Source organism: Equus asinus, chromosome 9 (genome assembly GCF_041296235.1).
Source record: "Equus asinus isolate D_3611 breed Donkey chromosome 9, EquAss-T2T_v2, whole genome shotgun sequence".
NCBI classification, from domain to species: Eukaryota; Metazoa; Chordata; class Mammalia; order Perissodactyla; family Equidae; genus Equus; species Equus asinus.
The window spans coordinates 33685858-33707300 of record NC_091798.1 but is presented as its reverse complement, the minus strand read 5'-3'; the positions used below and the strand labels follow the sequence as shown (position 1 = coordinate 33707300).

At 38.4% G+C, this 21443-nt stretch overlaps 1 protein-coding gene across 1 annotated transcript in view; it reads left to right on the top strand.

Annotated features, from left to right (window-relative positions):
* The window catches only part of STK32A (serine/threonine kinase 32A), a 114223-nt gene that overhangs the window by 42032 nt on the left and 50748 nt on the right, over positions 1-21443 (top strand). Inside the window, exon 5 of the mRNA XM_014854805.3 lies at positions 13615-13788. Within this exon, the coding sequence (XP_014710291.1) occupies positions 13615-13788 (174 nt within the window). The remainder of the gene's footprint in view (positions 1-13614; positions 13789-21443) is intronic.

Below are 21443 nucleotides of genomic sequence, written 5' to 3'. Positions count from 1 at the left end.
CAATCTTCCTCTTTTTTCCTTTTTTTTCTTCTTCCCAAAGCCCTGCAGTACAGAGTTGTATATTCTATTTGTAGGTCCTTCTAGTTCTGCTATGATTGGGAAAGGTATCCTCACTATGACAAAGTTTGATGAATTGAAAAGCATATTTTTAAGAAATAGGCTCAAGAAGTATATTCCTGGAGGAAGCGTGAGGAAATCATACGTATGTGAAGTCACTCTTTAAGACAGCTTACGTTTTTGAGGATTTACTATTTTTGAGGTGCTATGTTAAAATGTTGCATGCATTCTCTCACATATCTCAAATACTAGTCCATGTAAGATAGGAATTAGTATTTTTCCCCTTATAAAAATGAGTAAGCCGAAGATGAGAGGTTTGATTCTTTGCCAAAACCATAAAACCTGAAAGCAATAGCAAATCTGGGTTCCAAATCCCACACCCCAAGTTCTCTGAGACCCTCAGCATTAACTTATATTTTATTTTAATATTACTTGTATGTGCATCATTACTTCTAAAACTCTAAAGTCAATCTTTTAAAAATGAAATACAATTGGGGCTGGCCCCGTGGCCAAGTGGTTAAGTTCGTGCGCTCCGCTGCAGGCGGCCCAGTGTTTCGTTGGTTCGAATCCTGGGCGCAGACATGGCACTGCTCATCAGACCATGCTGAGGCAGCGTCCCACATGCCACAACTAGAAGGACCCACAACGAAGAATACACAACTATGTACCGGGGGGCTTTGGGGAGAAAAAGGAAAAAATAAAATCTTTAAAAAAAAAAAAAATGAAATACAATTGCAAAATCAGTAAAAAAAAATTTAAAGAGCCATTTAACCTGATAAATGATAGTGTTTTAGTGAGACAAAATCACCACATAGAACTTAATATACTTCAGTTTGAGAAAAAAACATTATACCTATTCCTGCTTCCCTGGTAGTGTCACAACTACTGGATATCAGACATAGAGATGGATAGAAAAGCCCCATGAGAGGGAAGCAGAGGCAAGAGAGATCATAACATTTCTGAAGGTACAGTGGGTCTAGTTTGACTAGAAGCACTAGTCATGAGAAGGGAAGTGGGGGGGGGCGGCATTAAAAACAGAGAGGCTAGGAGGAGGGCATCAAGGGCAAAGTAAAAATCTCTGTATTGGGGAGCAGTGCCGGGAAGTCCTCCCCCTGCCTGGAGTTCTGAGACTGGAGCAGCTTGGTCAGTAAGGAAATCAATTGCCTTTCTGGCTAGAGAGGCAGAGGGGTGGGGATAGACAATGCTCTGTGCCAGATGAACTTTTCATCTCTCCGCTTCATCCTCTGGAGAGGCAGCCGATCAAAATGCTCGACTCAGCACATCCTTCTCTCAGCACAGTCAGGGCCTGCCCAGACACTCTCTGAATCACAGGTGGCCATTTGTGATCCCATCAATGACCCAAACTCATCCAGCTTAGGTTGTCTCTGCGATCGATCTGTGATTCTCAGGAAGCACAGAAAGTGGTAACTTCTAACACTTTTTCTTTTCTGGACTCATGATAAATTCTCTGGGTAAGAGTCTGATTTAATTGTTCCTCATTACCACCTGAGCGTGTATCTTGCCTTTTCCTTTTATATGGGCAGCAAGATGTTGTTATTCCCCTTGGCCTGTCTTCTGCCTATATTATTCTCTGAGGTAATCATCTTGAGAGATTCTGTAGAAAATAATGAAAGCCAAATTTTCCCCAGAGACACTTCATAAATAACATCTCCAGAGCCAGTACAGATGAGCCGACAGATCACAAAATAGCATTCAAAGCTCTGTCCAGAGGAAGGTCCAGCTGGAGGAAAATCAACTACTTTATCCGACCATGAGGAAAATAATCTACAACGTGTTATGTGTGATTTTTAAAAATCACCCACAATCTTTTTCATTGTGTAAATTGTGGGTTTTTGTTCATTTTATTTTAGGCTTTAGTTTATAGATTGAATCAGGCAAGTATTACTTTCTGAGGCTTTTATGACCCCCTACAATCAAAATGAGGTCCTTCTGTTAGTCTCTATCACAGTATTTTGCACTTTTCTTTCACAGCCCTTACCACATTTTATAATTACCTATTTGTTTGTGTAAATCTTTTACAGATGATTAGCTTTAAGTAGAGGGAAACCATGTTCCTTGGTTTACTCCTTTAGCCTCAGTGCCTTGTACAAGCAAGTAAATATACAATAAATATTTGCAAAATGGCCATTGACTAAGCAAGTGTTTATTATGTACTAAGCTATGCACTGGCGGTTGCTGATAGATACAGAGATGAGCAAAGCACAAATCCCTCAAATTGTTCAGTCAAATGAGGAATTCAGGCAAAAAAAAAACCAATGGTCATGATACAATATAATACAATGCAACCATCTATAGCCGGGTTTCTGGAGTGTTCTATAGTAGAGAAATGGCTAGGTACTGTGGAAGTGCAGAGAGGGAAACACAGATGGGTAACATGCAATTTATGTTTTGCAAGAAGAGGTCAGGAAAGACTAAAGTAGAGGGGAGATGACCTCAGACCAAGTCTCTATGTCTCCTGAGATGTACACAAAGGATTCTTCTGCCTAAAAAAGAAGTTTTCATGAACATTTATTATAACTATTACATGATGGTTCCCTCAAGTCCATTCTACCCACTGCCAAAGAGATCTACATAAACTCTAAACTATCCATGTTTATGAATTTTAGACATATGGATGTTTAACCTGGATACACACACAAGATATACAAGAATAGATGAGGGCATTTATGTGTGTTTTGATGAGGGCATTTAAGGTGTGTTTTTTCCTTGGAGAATTTTACTTTTGAGACAGAGAAAAAGTGCTATATAAGTTTCAAATCTTCTTGCTCTACGCTGGGTTTTTCTGAAATTAAAAACTTCTGGAAATTTGACAAGGTACTCTAGAGAGGGGATGTGGGGAAATAAGCTTTCTTATCCATTGCTGGGGGGAATGCAAAATGATGCACCCTTTGTGGTGATAAATTTAGCAATATTGAGCGAGAATTACATATGCCTTTATCTTTTGTTTTAACAAACCTTTATCTTAGCAAACTCACTCCTAGGAATCTATGCCAAAGTTAGACTGGCAAAAATATAACGAGACATATGCATGAAGTTTTCCACTGTTACACTATCAGTAATAGCAAAAGACTGGAAACAACCCAGTATCCTTCACTAGGTAACAGGTTAAGTATCATTATGAACTTATGATGGATTTGTCTTAGATTACATTTGTGTATACACATGTATGTTATACCTTTATCCGTATCAAATATCTATATCTATTTCAGTCTCCTGATCGCTGAAAAAACCTAGGAACATTGACAACTCAATTGCAGTGAACACGTCTATCACCTAGATAGTCTGGAGGAGAAAAGTACAAGATATCCAGGAATATCTTTTCACATAAGAAAGTCATAAAGCTATCAAAACCCACCAAATCATTTCTAAATGACACATGATCCAATTTGACTATGTTCCTACTTGCAGAAGACTGGACATTATGAACTGAACATCAGTCAGGATGATAACATCAAACCCATGAGTTTATTATGATTATTAAAAACCCTATTGATTACTTTTGGAGGATTCTAGGAAACCAACAAATCATTTTGAAAAGTAAATAAAGACTTAAGCATTTGTTTTACTTTTCCTATATGAACTGGACCTCACAGTAACCAATTGATGAAAGCCAATTTCTCTTTATAAAAGTACTCTAACTAAAATATTAAGGAGAAATGATAGAATTCAAATATCACAACTTCTAAGGAATTTTTGAATTTAGGCGTTCAGATGATTGATGGCTGATAATGCCATGAAAAGATAGACTTACTAGTTATATACCTCCTGGGCAAAGTGCACACATCATCTGTGAAGTAGTCTTTCTCCTAAAAAATCAAACCTGAATCTGAGCAAGCCTTGAGATCTAACCACCAATTTTCACGAAATACAGAGGGGTAGAACATGTAGAAAGACATGACAGGAATGCAATCAACAAAATTCAGACTGTGGAAATGCTACAGAAAAAATGATTTGGCTTTTTCAACAAAAAATTACTAAGAATAAAAGAAGAGTTGGTCAGGGAAGCTATAGAATAAAACAAATTTTTTTTTTGAGGAAGACTAACCCTGAGCTAGCATCTGCCAATCCTCCTCTTTTTTGCTGAGGAAGACTGGCCCTGAGCTAACATCCCTACCCATCTTCGTCTGCTTTACATGTGGGACGCCTACCACAGCATGGCATGCCAAGCGGTGCCATATCCGAACTCGGGATCCAAACCGGCGAACCCCGGGCCACCAAAGCGGAACGTGCACACTTAACCGCTGCACCACCGGGCTGGCCCCATAAAACAGATTTTAAAGGCACAAAAACCAAGGAGAAAATATGGACCTCGTTTGATCCATTTATAGGACCCAAATATTCTTTTTAAGAAAGGAACAATTATAGAACAATCAGAGAAATGTGAACATTGAGTATTTGATGAAAACTACTAGTCTAGATAATTTGTATAGATTAGAAGCTGTCTCATCTCTGTTAGTTCCTCTCTGGATGAGACAACATATATTTTTCACCTTTTTTATTGAAATATATTTGACATATAACATTGTGCAAATTTAAAGTGTATAACATGTGAATTTGATACATTTAATTATTGTAATATGATTGCCATTGTAGCGATAATTAGCACCTCTGTCACATTACATAATGATCCTTTCTTTTTAGTGGTTGGAATCATTAAGTTCTAGTCTTTTAGCACGTTTGATGATTACAATATTATTATCTATATTCACCATACTGTACACTAGATCTCTAGGGCTTATTTACTACTTGTTGCAAGGAGACAACATATATTAGACATATCAGAGTAGAAAGAAATATTTTTGTTATGTTTATTAGGCCTTTTAAATATAAATAAAAAATAAAATTACTTATAATCCTACGATTTAGATAACTGGTATATTTTCGTAAAAGTTTTATGCATATACCAGCATTTGTGTGTGATGCATTTATTTTCCTTTTATAGTTGTGCATGTATGTCCTTTTTTAATATATCCTTTTTATGTACATTAAGCATCTATTTACTACAATGCATATTATAGTATATACATTGTTCTTTCCCTCACTTTGTTTTCATAATATAATATCTTGGAAATCTTTTCATATCAGAATATAGATCTGCTTCATTTTTTTTAAATTGCTGTGTAATCTATAACATGAATTTACTGTAATTTATTTTCATGCTCCTCTATTGATGGGCATGCAAACTGTTTTTGATTTTATATGATGCAATGAGTATCCTTATAAGTACATTTTGGTATAATTTTTCAAGTGTATCCGTAGTGAAGTTCCTAGCAGTGAAATTAGAGGGTCAAAAACTCTGTTTTTTAAAGAAAGATCTGCAAGTTGTTTCCAAAGGAGCTTTCACCAAATTTCACCAAATTATCTAGAGCATATGAGAGCGCCTGTTTCTTCATGTCCTCACCAGCAGTGGCTCTCGACAAGCCTTGATGGAAATGTTCTCACTCTGCTACATTAATGAGTAGAAGTCACCACATGCTTGTTTAGATTGTAAATACCTTCTCTCTACACTTAGGGCAGAGAGAATTTAGATTGCTCTCTTGACTTGGTTCCAGTGTTATCCAAGCAATTAACCTTTCTTTTACCTCAGCTCGTCATGCTGTGGTATTTCAGTTAAACACACACACCCCCCCGACCCCCACACACACACAACAACAACAACAACAACTGGGTATAGTTTTTATAAATTGTTGAAGTCTGGCTTTTGCAAACCTTGGGTTTTCTATTTTGTCATGGTAAATTAATTAGGTGAAATAATACTAGTTTGGTTTTATTTTTTTATGAATTTCCCACTAGATACACTTTGGAAAGTTACTAAGGAGCCACAAGAGGAGGAATATGATGGGCCATTGCTCCAAAGAAATGTTTTAAAACACATTTGTACTTAAGGGATGGGACAGCATACCTTAACCTCCTCTTTGCCCATCCCTCGAGGGTCCCTTCTCACAGGGGCTAATGCTTTTTATAAACAGTGAAAAGCCTACAGTGAGTACTCCCTGTTCGGAGTCTGAAAAAGACTGATTAATTGTTTTATTATTTTAGTGCATAGGACAACATTGGTTCTTAAAAACTCCTCATGGCGATTGATCCCTGGCTGAAGATCAGAAATGTCCCACCAAGGGGCCGACCCCATGGCCCAGTGGTTGAGTTCGCATGCTCCACTTTGGCAGCCCAGGGTTTCGCCGGTTCCAGTCCTGGGTGGGGACATGGCATCACTCGTCAGGCCATGCTGACATGGCACCCCACATGCCACAGCTAGAAGGACCCACAACTAAAACTACACAACTATATACCGGGGGGCTTGGGGGAGAAAAAGGAAAAAGGAAAATCTTAAAAAAAAAAAAAGAAATGTCCCACCATTGGAATGAGACTACCAGGAGGCATACCAATTGAATTTTAAGAGTTAATTTGAAGGGGATTTAAGTAATTATCCTATTCCCAGGCAGGATTTTATTATGAGCTTCAGATGCTTTTTGTCTCATGAACTGTGTTGGTTGTTGTGCATACAGCATGTGTGTTAAATGCGTGGGTTTAGATGCAATCCTGCCTCCACAATTTCCTAACGTGATTCTTGAGCGAATATTTAAACCTCTCTACACCATAATCTTTTTTTTCCCCTACTCAATGTCCTTTTTTTTATAACAACTTTATTGAGGTAAAATATACCTCAAAATATCATAAAACTCACCTATTTGAAGTATATGATTCAATGATTTTTAGTAATTTTACTGACTGGTGCAACCATCGCCATAAATCAATTTTAGAACCTTTTCATCCTCCCAATGAAATCTCTTGTGCCCATTTAGAGTTAATCACCATTCCCACCCTGAGCCCCAGGCAACTAGTAATCTACTTTCTGCATCTATCAATTTGCTTTTCCTGACAATTTCATATAAATGGGATTATAAATATGTGATCTCTTGTGTCTGGCTTCTTTCACTTAGCATCCTGTTTATGGGGTTCATCCACGTTGTTGTATGTGTTAGTACTTCATTCCTTTTTAGTGCTGAATAGTATTCCAGTCTATGGATACACCATATTTTATCTGTCCATTCACCAGTTGATGGACATTGAGCTTGTCCCCAATTTTTGGCAATTATGCATAACGCTGCAAAGATCATTCGTGTACAGGTCTTTGCATAGAAATATGTTTTTATTTCTCTTGGGTAGATACCTAGGAGTGGAATTGCTGGATGATATGGTAGTTTTATGTTTAACTTTTTGAGAGACTGACAAACTGTCTTCCAAAGTAACTGCACCATTTACATTCCACCATCAATGTGTGAGGCTTCCCTTTTCTCTACATCCTAGAGCCAGCATCTGTAATTGTTGGTCTTAGTTATGATAGCCATTCAGATGGGCATGAAATTTGGTTTTAATTTGCATTTCTCTAATGACTAATGATGTTGAGTGTCTTTTCACGTATATCTTTAGTGAAATATCTGTTCATATCTTTGCCCATTTTTTGATTGGGTTGTCTTATTACTGAGTTGTAATAGTTTTTTGTAAAGTCTTGATATAATCCTTTATCAGTTATATATTTTGCAATTATTTTCTCTTAGTCTGTTGCTTGCTTTTTCATTTTCTTAATGGTGTCTTTTGAAGTGCAAACATTTCGAATTTTAATAAAAGCTAATTTAGCAATTTTTTTCAGTGGACCTTGATTTTGGTGTTGTATCTAGGAAACTTTTGCCTAATCTGAAGTCTCCAAGATTTTATCCTATATTTTATTCTAAAAGTTTTATTGTTTTTGCGCTTACATTTACGTCTATGATCCATTTGAATTAATTATTGTGTACGATGTGGAGGTCTAGCTTCATCTTTTTGGATGTGAATGTCTAATTGTCCCATTTGTTAAACTAACTATCCTCTCCCGGTACCTTGTCAAAAATAAATTGACTATAAATATGAAAATTTATTTCTGGATTCTTAATTCTGTTCCATCGACCTATGTGTCTATCCTTATGCCAGTACCACACTGTCTTCTTGATAATTATAGCTTTATAGTACATTTAGAAATTGGGAAGTGAAACTCCTCTGGTTTTCCTTCTTCAAAATTATTTTGATTATTCTAAGTGCTTTGCATTTCCCTATAAATTTTAGGAGCTGCTTATCAATTTATGCAAAAACAGAAATCTTGTTGAGAACTTGATAGGGATTGCACTGACTCTGTAGGTCTATCTGGGCATAATTGACATTTTAACAATATTTGAGTCTTCCAATCCATGAACATGGAATGTTTCTCCAGTTATTTAGATCTCTCTGATTTCCCTAAGCAAAGTTTTGTAATTTTCTGTGTACAAGTCTTGCATTTCTTTGCTAAATTTATTCCTATGTATTTTATTCTTTGTGAAACTTTTGTGAATACAATTGTATTCTTAATTTCATGTTCATGTTGTTCATTGCTTGCAAAGAAAAATACAATTGATTTTTGTTTAATGACCTTGTATCTAGCAACTTTGCTATCTTGTTTATTAATTCTTATAGTTTTTTATGTTTCCTATATCATTTGCTGTAAGCAGAATCATGTTGTCTGTGATTAAAGGCAGTTTTACTTTTTCCTTTCCAATATGGATGTCTTTTCTTTTTTTCTTTTTATTTCTGTTTTTTTGGTTTTTTTTCTGAGGAAGATTTGCTCTGAGCTAACATCTCTCTGCTGGTCTTCCTCTATTTTTTAGTATATGGGCTGCCAGCACAGTATGGCTGCTAACAGAGTAGTGTAGGTCTGTGCCCAGGAACCAAACCCAGGCTGCCAAAGCAGAGTGTGCAAAATGTAACCACTAGGCAACCAGGGCTGGCCCTATTTTTTTATTTTTCTAATAACACTGGCTAGAACCTCCAGTACTATATGAATAGAAGTGTTCTTGCTCTTCTCATATAAAAGTTACCGCATATAAAATAATAGGAAATAACTGCATAAAACAAATTAATCTGCTTAATACCAGAGCTATATTACATTCATGGGTGGAAGAAGCAATGTAGTTATAATAATAGCTGAGACTCATTACTTGCTATCTTCCAGGCCGTGTTTTAAGCACTTTATATGTATTAATTCACTTAATCTTCCCAACAGCCCTATGAGGTATGTACGATTATAGATGAGGATGCTGAGGGCTTATATAACTTGCTACAGTTATGAAGACATTAAAGGGCAGAATTAGGATTTGGAAATGAGCGGTCTGGCTCCAAGGCCAAGTTCTTTACCACTATGCCATGTGTCATGCTTTGGGCTAATTACCTTACAAATATTATATCTAATTTACTCTTTGCCACATGGTGCATAAAATTATTCCCAATGTACTTATGTCCTGAGTTTCAGTTTCCTTTAAGGGACTCACTCCAAATTCACATGTGATATTTAAACCCAGGTGTGTCTGAAACCTGTGAATTTGCCACTTGTATTGTCCTTAAGTGTGTTTTTAATTGATTCCGTCTTTGATGAATCAATCAATGTCTTTTTTTCCCAAAACCTGAGAGTTTTTAGAAGCGATACCTAATACCCGTCATGCCTTTCCCTTGCTTTGCTAGACGGAGATGTCAGAACTGACCCGTGCTCAGGTAGCATCTGAATGAGGATTTGACACCATAGTCCTGCAGTAGGAAGCAGGTTCTCCTAGTGTCGTGGTTTTCAAGCTTTTTTGACTGCAATCCACAGGGAGAAAAATATTTTTTATCATAACCCTGTTATACTCACAGAGACACATATTATATTCACTGAAGGTTTCATTAACAATGTTTAACTTTACATATTAAGAGAATTTATTCTATGTTATTCAGTCTATCTTATTTCTTCAAAAAAAGTGCTTGTCAGAACCAGCCCAACTGATTTCACAACCGATTAATGGGCTATGAGCCACAATGTGGAAACAATGCATTGTAAAATATTTTAGGTCTCTTCCAATGGTCAGATTTCTCTCAAGATGGCCTCCAAGAGACAGCTTCAAGCATGAGTGACTTCTTTGAACTTATTTGGTAACCATGGTAATTTCTAAAAATAGAACCTCAGGAATGCATCTCAGACCCACCTAAAACTTGTGTTTTAACCTTGCTTTTCTCCTTCCTTTCTTTAGTTCATTTATTGATTCATTATTTTTTCTACAACTACTTGTGGAGTCAACTTTTCAGGTAGCGTGCAGGTACTGAGGAGTCAAAGATGAGTGAAAGCGGGCATGCATCCTGATGGCTTAGTGGGAATGAAAACAGTCCATCCAAAAGCACACGGGAAAACATCTTCAAATTAGAATAAGTTCTGTGAACAAGACGATGGGTTGTATATAACAGGGGACCTGATTTAATATGAGTGTTAGAAATGTCTCTGTGACAAGTGACACTTGGGCTGAGACTGAAAGATGAATAGAAAGTAACCAGATGTGGACAGCACTGTGAGTCCACATGGGCACAGGTCTCCCCATATCACAGGCTTCTAAGCCTGGAAGGGCATGAACTTCTAGGTGAGGAATGGAAGGAAAAGATCTTCAAGATAAGTCTGGAAAAGTAAACAGGCCCAGACCATAAAGGATCCTGTAGACCATGGAAAGAGGTGAAGGGTTTTACAAGGCTGTATAACATACGACTCACCTTTTAAAAATACAACTATGGTGTGTAGAATGGATTGGAGGGGTCCAAGATTCTACGAGAGAGCTGTGAATGGCCGATTGCAATGATCTGGGTCAAACACGATGGAGGAGGGTGGAGCAGGTGATGGTCTTTTGGTACTTATCTCTGCTTTTACTGAGCATACTTTGCAATGAGTTTCGCGTGCACTGGGACCAGACTTATTACCTTTGGGGCTGTCAACTAAGAAATAAATAAGCCATGATATAGCACGTCAAAAAAAAGTTGTGGAAGTGCACATATCTATGTCATAAGTGGCTAAGGTATAAGAAAGCTCTTAGTCTTTTATTTTAAAACAATCAGATTATGATATTAACTTGCATATCCACCAAACTGTTATGCCCACATATTTTAGTGGATATATTTCTGGAAAATAAAATAGTTATTTTTCTTCCCTCTGAGAGTTTAAGATCTGCAATAGAGTGCTTTAGATCTGATGTACTGAAGGAGAAAAATGATTTTTAGCAGCCAAACCTGGCTCCATGATTAAACAAATTTATATTCATACTGGGCAAGGGAAGCCTGTTGCCCCTTATCTGGGCTGCTTCTTTCTTTGATTAATAATCCCCTGCATGGTTGAACACTGTTGTTAACTGGCCATGACTGGCACCTTTATCGGTCTGTTGTTTGAATAAAATTAACTTAACCCCAGTAAAAATGTTTGTTTATCTAGGGTGAATTTAATAAAACCATAGTCCTCAGAGTTCAATGGAGTAATGGGAGAGGAGTTCTCTGGTTTCTGACCTCCACGTTCCTCCAGTGGGGAGCTGAAGGCAGTCAGTAGCTGCTCTGCATGCTGACCCAGTCTGCATAAGTTGTTTCCAGGAGCATCTAGCTATGTTTGTGGTTAGCACTCTCTTTTCCCTTCCTTTGGTACCCAGTCCTCTCCCACCTGACAGTCCCTACCCCATCTGTCAGCTATCCCAAAAGTCCTTGCTCAAATCCCGGGAGCTATCATCATTTCTGAGAGCTGCATGAGGGGTAACAGGTCCCAGGTGTGATTTCGTAGTAATTAGCACATTGTTGCTCACTGGAAGGCTGTAAAACACAACGAATGTAATTTATAGTGGTGCAGTTGGAAAGATTGTGAATCAAATAGCCCTGGTCCAGGCACCTTTCCTGGTGCGCATTAAACCTATGGCAGAGGTGACCAGCCAGTCATGGCATCGAGGTAAAGAATATCGTTTCTTGCAAGACAATACCAACGATGCATTTCTCAGATTTTGACAAAGCACCTCCTGTGTGTCTGTCTAAATTCCCCCCAAGAGCTTAATTTCTGACATCTTCTGTACGAATCAGTTTTTGGTGGTAAGCAAAATTTTATTTGTTGAACAAGTAAGCATCAGGCACTGTTAGCCTTCATTAGAATGTTACCACCTCAGAGTAATGCTTCATCGAATTTCTCTTTTTTTATTTTCAAATCCCCTCCTTTTCCTTTAGCACAATGATCATTAGGAAGAAGAAAATGTACTAAGTACAGTTCTCCCATCATTGATATTCTACACTTATTTCCTAAGCCAGGAATTTGTCACTAGGAATTGGTTTGCATCCTGCGGCATGGCTTGCAAGCACTTAATTCTTTGATTCAAATAAAACTTTAAAATGGGATCTCAGTGATATTATGTCAAAAGAGACATGTCAAAATAGTATTGATACAGAGAGCTTTATTGCGACTGGAAATCCTGCTTGTGCTCTGAGGGAAACAAAACAAACCACAGCAGTAGGAATACATTTTTACAGGAGGCCCTTTGCAAACAGCAGAGGCTGTTTCTGCTCTCCTGTGGCTCATTTCCTCTTCCAATCTCTCCACCCCATGCTCCTTCAAGTGTGAAGCCCTTGTTTGATTGTACATCCTGCTTAAAACCCTTCAGTGTCTCCCAACACCTACAGACTCATGAACCAGCTCCTGTCATGGGATCTGCCTTCTGCTCAAGCTTCCCCATCATACCTGTTGTTCCAGCAAACCCAAACTATTTCCCTTCCCTATGTCTGTGTTCTGACTGTAGTCTTTAGTCTATGACTATGTTCTTTCCCATGTCTGTGTTTAGAACATGCTATTTTTCCCACTCAAATCTTACTTTTACACTTGGAGAACACTTCGTCTCCACCGTTTATTAGGAGTTTGACCTTGTGCAAGTTACTTAAACTTCACTGGGCCTTCATTTCCTCATTTGTAAAATGGGCGCATAAGAGCAGCATTGTAGGGCCAAGGGGTAATCTTCATTACTTCAGAGCCTGCCCCAGAGAAGTCACTCATCAGAAATATCAGAGATGGTAACTTTATTTTGTAGTTATTATTACTGTCACCATCCTTCAAAATTTAGCTCAGGTTTCACCTCTGCTGAGCAGCTTTCTCTTACCTCATCCCAAAGACTGAGAAAATTGCTTCCTTGTACTGTGCCTTCTTTATTGCTCTTTTTATATGTTTTTCTTATCATTAGTGTGGTACATGATTTGTCATAATGTTGCTGGGCAATGAAGTTGTTAGCGTGGAAAAATGGGCATGAGCATGGTTCAAGGAGGCCTTGTAACTCATATTTTATGGACTTCTTGCAACAGTGTGGTTAGCATGTGATCGTTAATGATAAGTGAATAAATGGGGCTTTCTTTATCTCCTGGGCTTTATAGCTTTGTAAGCTAACAGTTAATGAATGCTTACCATATGCAAGGCATGATATTAAATATTATACTTATATTTATTCTTTACCATGATCAAATGTGATAGATATTCTTATGATTCCCATTTTACACATGTGAAAACTGAGGGCCTAGGGTCGTAGAGCTGGTGACAGACCATGTACTCCCAAAAAGCCAGAACTCTTTGCTCGAAAACACTCTCCTCTGATCTGTAAGGGGTTATTTGCCTCTGGAACTCTTTAGTGTGTAAATGTAGTTAATGCATTTTCACTTCCAATTCTATTCCAGGTACTCCTTCCAGGATGAGGAAGACATGTTCATGGTGGTGGACCTGCTGCTGGGCGGGGACCTGCGTTACCACCTGCAGCAGAATGTCCGCTTCCAGGAAGACACCGTGAAGCTCTTCATCTGCGAGCTGGCCATGGCCCTGGACTACCTGCAGAGCCAGCACATCATTCACAGGTCAGTCAAGTCCAAGGGCACAGCCTTGGACTGAACGCACAGGAGAGAATTCACAATCAGCCTCATTCAACAAGTCCTTGTTGAACATGGCATTTAATCCTCACTTAATTCTTACAACAATTCCTTGAGGTAGGTTTATTGTCCCCATTTTGCAGAATAAAAAACAAAACAAAACAAAACAAACTGGGGCCTGCCCCTTGGCATAATGGTTAAGTCTGGCACACTCTGCTTCAGCAGCCCAGGTTCATGGGTTCAGATCCTGGGTGTGGACCTATACCACTCATCAGCCACACTGTGGTGGTGACCCCCATAGTAAAAAAAAAAAGGAAGATTGGCACAGATGTTCGCTCGGGGCTAATCTTCCTCAGCAGAAACAAAACAAAACACCTGAGCACATTGAGCTTAATTTGCCCATGGTCACAGTTAGTTATCAAAAACACCAGAAGCAATGAATATTGATGCTGTTTTATACCTAGCCTAGACAAAGAGGATAAAAGATGACACATAGGAACTTAATAAATACTAAATAAATCAATTGAAGTAGAGATGGAGGAAGTGCATGGAGAGAAAGAAATAGAATGGGAAGGAAGAAGGTTCTTTGAGGAGCAAATTTGAAACCTAACATCCACCTGTCATCTGCCCCATACTGAGTCCCTAGAATGTGTGTGCTGCAAATAAACGTCAGCAAAATATAAATCTCCTTCACTTGGGCATTTGTGTAAATAAAGACAAAAAATGAACACAACTATTTATAAGAATTTCGAACCTAATCACCATCAAAGCAGTTACTCTTTATTGACAACTTAGTATTTGCCAGGCACTGCTAAATACTTTCGTATATTATCTATTAAATTCTCAAAACTCAAGGAGGACCCTACATTTCATTACAGTATCCTGTTATATAGGTGAGGAAAATATGGCTCAAAGATTTGCCGAGGACAAACAGCTGACAAATGGCGTTGCCAGGATTTAAACCTAGATCACTCTGACCCCAAAGCCAGCTCTCTGTCTATTATACCAACTTGCATTAATTACACATATGAAATATTTGCATTAATTAATCACACATTAAATGAAAGATAAACACATGTGACTCTGCCACTGTCTCTCTAATCTTTGAAGAATTTGATGAGTTTTTAAGTACAATTAGGTCTCATTTAGTAAAAATATGGCTAGATAAAATATTTGCACACCACTAGTTGACGTTTATCTGGATTAGTACAGAGCCTGTGGATGAAGATGTAGCATCATAATTTATAGATTCTCTGTGTAGGCACCATGGACCAAACCTTTGTTTTTTCCTGGCCTTGGCCCTGTGCACTTACATAATTATTGTTTAATTTCCTGTCTTTAGAAGGGCCTATTTGTATTGGAAATATGCTCTTCAGGCAACAGATAAATGGAAAGCAGACCAGTTAATCATGTAGGATTTCAGAAGTAAATTTACACACCTGGTGTTTTTTGAATGACTAGGAATCCTGTTGACAAGCCATCTTTCTCCCCTACTGGCTTTCTGGTCCCCTGCAGATCTTTCTGAGGAGAAACTTTTCATCTTTGTCGTCCATGGTGTTCCTCTCAGAGCCTTCATGCTCCCTCATCCTCGCCAAAATTGCCAAGCCACAGTCTGCTTTGGCTGTTGACATTGTAGATCTCAGAAAGGAGACGGGTACTATGAGAAGCAAGCCTGGCCTAAGAGCTCCTTTTAAGTTTCTCCTTTGTCTACTTGAATCTGGGTTCTGTGCCTTCTTTCTCTGGGCTTCATTTTCTTCTCTATCACAAGTCAAGATACTCTGAGCATTTTTGCCGTGTGCTTAGAACTGTGTTCCAAAAAGAATTCAAGAGAAAGAAACAAAACAAACAGAAAACTTGACACAAACTTACCCTCAAGAGACTTACTAAATTCCAAATATTCTGTACTTCTCTCCCTCACTCTTTGCTGCTCCCATCATGGTTTTGCCATTTAAAGAAGAAACCAAGATTAACTTTCTGCTCCTAGCCCTTTACACACTCACAATTATTAGGTAGTGCCCATCCTCAGAAAGGCCTCTTTGTACTGAAGTGTCTCCTCACCATGGCAGGCAAACACAAGGATATTTTGAATACTGTGTTAAAATGAGATGACATCCTCTTGGGGTCAAAAAACAATTCAAGTGTGTTTGTGTTGCCCATATACCCCATCTCACCTCCCCATGTGTTATATTTTGTTGGCAATAATAACATCTGGTACCTCTCCTGAGGAGTCGGGACATTGTTGGTGTGTAATTGCTTAATTAATGTTTGTCTGCACTACGAAATTGTAAACTCTGTGAGTTAGGGCCATGTGTGTTTTGCTTTTCATTATATGTGATGCAAAATATGTAATGCAATGTGATGCAAAAATACGAAGGAATAGGTGTTGCCTGAACTGCGAATGACTGATTGACTAGAAGCCAGGGTTTACAAACAGCAAAGACAAAATTAAAATGTAGGGCATTAAAGCCATAAATTTCAGACCTACCTGGGTTGTCATGTTGGGTGATCATATGATTTATCATCCAAATCAGGGTACTCCAGAGAAAGAAAGGAGTTGCTATTAATAATTGTGCTGGGACAACTGACAAAAGCTCATCAATGTTCTTGAAAAAAATAAGGACATATATCAACATCATTAATATAGTTACCAAATAGGCATTTTAATTGTGAGAAAGCTCTAATAATCAGGACTCTGCCTTCAGAATACCAGATGAAGTGATGTCAATTTGTAATTGGTGTCAAATGGCTTAAAAAACATGTACACGATAAAATAAGCAGTGTCCCTTTGTATTTAAAGGATGATAATGGTGGCACTCTGAGGCTGGGGCTTCCAGGGCAGAGTTAAAAGCATGAAGAGCAACATAGAAGAAGAGCTGGAGCCTTCTGAGTACTGTAATTCTCTCTTTTTTTTTTTTTTTGAGGAAGATTAACCCTCAGCTAACATCTGCCACCAATCCTCCTCTTTTTGCTGAGCTAACATCCATGCCCATCTTCCTCTACTTTATATGTGGGACACCTGTCACAGCATGGCTTGACAGGCGGTGCCATGTCTGCACCTGGGATCTGAACCGGTGAACCCTGGGCCACCGAAGTGGATGTGCGAACTTAACTGCTGGGCCATCAGGCCTACCCCTGTAATTCTCTTTCTATAATATCTTTCTTCAAAAGAATCAGCACAATTCATGCTGTGTTTGATTGAATCTGAGATAACAAAACAAAACATCTTTCAGCTACTTAGAAGATTGGATTATAGGACACATCTTGAGTTCCAAGATTTTAAAGTGTGAATGAAAAAAGAAAAGAATCAACAAAGTCGGGTAGATTCCCCAGACAAGGGTGTCTGTGTAAAACTGCAGACATGAAATATGTGACTTCCTAATTTCAGATCGTAAACAACCTTTTGTCTCTGGACATGGTAGAAGCTTTAAAATTATTCATAGCGCTCAGCAAATATGTGTGGAGCAGGAGCGCTGGTGGGCTGCCATTTACTGAGGGCTTTCTGGGCACCAGGTGCTCTGCTAAGCACTTGTCGTGAATTTTTTCACTCAATCTGCCCACAGCTCCAGGAGGTTGAAGATGTTATTGTTACCGTTTTACAGCCGATGAAACTCTGGTTCAGAAAGATTAAGTAACTTGCCCAAGGTTGCATGGCTAACAAGTAGGTGAGGCTTCCCTTGAAGGACATGCAGAGCTCTTAACCACTCTCCATACTGCTGATGTTCAAGATGGTCGTAGCCCTGAGGAGGATGTGGTACAAGGTGAGGCATGGCCACTTGCCTTCAGGTACCCGCAGTCTGGCCGCACAGGTAAAGATGATACATACGGAACCAACAGATGAGAGCCGAAAACTGGAAGCTAAATTGTGTGAGGAAGACAAGTACTTCAGAGAAGGAGATGGTTTGGGATAACAAAACAAAGTTTCTTGAGAGCTCAGAGGGTTTAAAAAGGGTTTTAATAACCAAAACAGAAAGGAGAGTCTCGTCCATGTAAGGGGAGCTGTATTCTGAATGAGAGTACTCATTTGTCTCCGTGTGGTAACACAGAATGGGCTCTGTTTTAAATTTTTTGTTCACATTGACTTTCCTGCTAGCAGTGTCGAGCTTAGTTATTTTTTTAAACACCCTGAGTCCTGTTTCTGCTATAAATTCCAACTGAGATATAAATAGGGTTCTGCTTTATTTGGTTTGTGGATTTCTTTAAATCCACAAACTTGACTTTTTTTGTAGTTTCCTACATATGTAGAACATTTAGCTACCTTTCCACAATATTAAAATCTTTCTTTTCTATCATTGTTGTGAAAGACACAGATTGCACTATAACTATTAATTTTGAATTGTACAATTAGACAGTTTTCCTACTAGTCAAGAAATCAAGCATTTTTCTATGAGTACAGCTTGAAAATCAGCTTTAGTTTCCAAATTATGGCCAGTTTCTAGTTCAATATTTCCCTTTACTTACGTTAAATCAGTGAATGAAGATTTTGAAATAGGGACACAGTGATTATTTGCTTTTATTTAAAAAAATAAGGAAAATGAAACTCATTACAGTCCTTCCTATGGGTATAGCACTGTTTGATTTGTTGATTGCCACAGTTTCTCCAGTGAATAATGTGATGGAAAGTAATCACTGCAGTCCAGAGACAAATTTGTATTCACTCCCTTGTCAGATAGTAAAGAAGACTCAATTATGAATTTAAGCTAATGAGATAAATTGTATGGGACAGTCAAATAGCAAGTCATCTTGGATTAAAATACCTTTGAGTGGATGTTAGATTAGTTTTTCTTAAAGAATTACCCCAATCTAATGAAGTTATAACTCACTGCTTTCTAAATTCCCATAGGAATAAGATAGAAATCTAATTAGGCAATTTGTGTAAATAATTGCAGTACAATGGAGTAAGTTGCAAAAATTTCATCTCCAATTGATTACAGATATGTTGAAATAGGAATAAAAGAGAATTTTTGATTTTCAAAAAAAGATAGGATGGTATTTTTATTCATCACCTTTGTCTTCTTTGCTATAATCGTAGGAACCAATAACTGCCACCCAGTTTCATCCCAGAGCTTCTGTAAGATACACATAGGAAATAGGTTTCCATGTCCCCTCTTGGACTGAAGTAGCTATTTTTGAGAAGTTTCTATCATTCTGCTAGAAATCAGCATCTTGGTAGTGAAGGAAAAAACTTAGGAATAATGCTTCTATCATAAATATTCATTTAAAAACTGTTTGTTGAGCACCTGTTTGCCAATGTTGACCTCCAATGGTGAAAGGGCAGACCTTCCCTGTCAGCCAGAGTTGATAGTATTACAGCGTGAAAAGGAGTCAAGTAAACATGTCAACACTCATATAAGAAAGGTGTTGAAATTCTGGGCATGCACTATAAAGAAAATAAGCAGTCATGTGTGTATCCTGAGCTGCACACACACCTGCACACACACACATCACTCACACTCAGCTGCATCTTCACGATGGTCGTGATCATACCTCTAATTGTAGCTCTCGGGTCACAATATTCTTTACAAAACTCTCTCTCTCCCTCCTAAACTTAAGCCCTTATGGGTAGAGACTATACCTCACCTGTGTTCTAATCACCAGCGTATCATCTAATCCAGAGTTTTAGATAGATAAATCAATGACTGAACAAATGAATGAGGACAGTATACACATGTGATCCTTGGGTGAATGTAGAAGGTCAAGGTTGCTGTGGATGATGTTGTCTTCAGCAACTTTTTTATTCATTCCACACATTCCTATTGTGTATCCACGGTGTGTGTGGAGCTCTTTTCTGCCTTTCCTCCATGCTGTATTACTTTTTTATTCTGTGTAACAAATTACCACAAACATTGTGAATGAAAACAACACACATTCATTATCTCGTAGTTTCTTTGGGTCAGGGGTCTGGGTTCATCTTAGCTGGGTTCTCTGCAAGGTTGTAACCAAGGTGTTGTCGACAACTGGGTTCTCTTCTGGAGGCTGGACAGGGCATGGGTCCAGTTTAGTCAAGATAGTGGCAGAACTCATTTCCTTGTGGCTATTGGACTCATGGCAGCTTGTTTCTTTAAATTCAATGAGGAGAACAAGACTCTAGTGTGAGTCAGCTAGCAAGACAGAGTGTTTGTCATTGAGTAACATTATATAATGTAACACAATCACAAAAGTGATCCCGAATCACTTTTGCCATATATTGTTGGTTAGAAGCAAACCATACAACCAGCCAGCAGTCAGGGGCTGGGGATTATATAAGACACAAACATGAGGAGGTGGGGATTATGGGGGTCACCATAAAGTCTATCCACCATACTTCCTCTAAAGAAGTTGCACTACCCCAGACTGACACCAATTTCCTCTATGGCTTTAAACATAGCCCCAAACTTCCCTGTCAGAGAATAGGTGAGGAGGTTTGACTAAATGATCAGGAATGATTCTTTCATACCTAAGAGTCTAGGATATTTCCTCTCAGCCCTGGTAGGATACTCTTCAAAGTAGATCTCATTGTTTCTCTGCTCTCTACCACACACCCATTTCTCTCCAAGAAGCCTGCATGACCGAAATGAACTGTCTAAAGAGAGTATGACAGTGAGGTGTGATAAACAGCTGTTAGCACATTTGCTAATGGAGGTCTTATTTGCAATTCAGTTGTGAACTGAAATTATTTGTTTTAGCCCAGGTCTTTAGTTTGTTATAAGCAGAGAACTTCTAGGCTGAGATTTCATTCACCTTTTTGTCTGACTCACACACACAATAGTGTTTTGGAAGTCACATTTTATTTCCCTGAGATGATAAGTCATAGGACAAAATAAGGTCTTTCTGCAGCTAATCATTTTAGTTAATGATCATTGAATGACAGATGAGCTCCTGATGAATGAACTTGCCAACACAGTGACACTCAGCTTTCTGAAGCCTGTGGGAATGAGTCATCTGGAGAGAGGTTGTTCTAATTCCTGAAGGTGTTTACTCCTTTCTGCTCACCAGCGTTTTTAACCATTTAATTTTACTACAGAGTACATATGTCATTTTCTTAATGATTTAAGAAGAGCTATCATTTATTGTGCATATACCAAGAACTATGTCCTGTGCTAATAAGCATTTTGTACACACTGCCTAATTTGATAGTCAGCAGTACTATGACTGGGTTAATTAACTTGCCCAGTATCGTGCAGTTAGTACACTAAGACCAGATTCAAAAGTAGGATTATCTGATTCAAAGAACCTGCTCTTAATATGGGCTCCGTTAGTTTCACTCTTATAGATATAATAGACATCCTCAAGATCAGGTGAGCTATTTAGTGCTGTTTACCCAATAGCAACAAACATTTGCTCAGATACATATTTTTAGCTGGTAAGTGTTATGGGTTAAATTTTGTATCTCCCAAAATGATATGTTGAAGTCCTAACCCCCAGTATCTCAGAATGTGACCTTATTAGGAAATAGGGTCTTTACAGAGGTAATCAGGTAAAAATGAGTTTGTTAGGGTGGACATTAATCCAATGTGACTAGTGTCCTTATCAAAAAAGGAAATTTGGACACAGAGATAGACATCCACAGAGGGAAGATGATGTGAAGAGACACACAGAGAAATACACGTAGAGATGGAGGACTGGAGTGACGTGTCTGTAAGCCAAGGAAGGCCAGGGATTGCCAG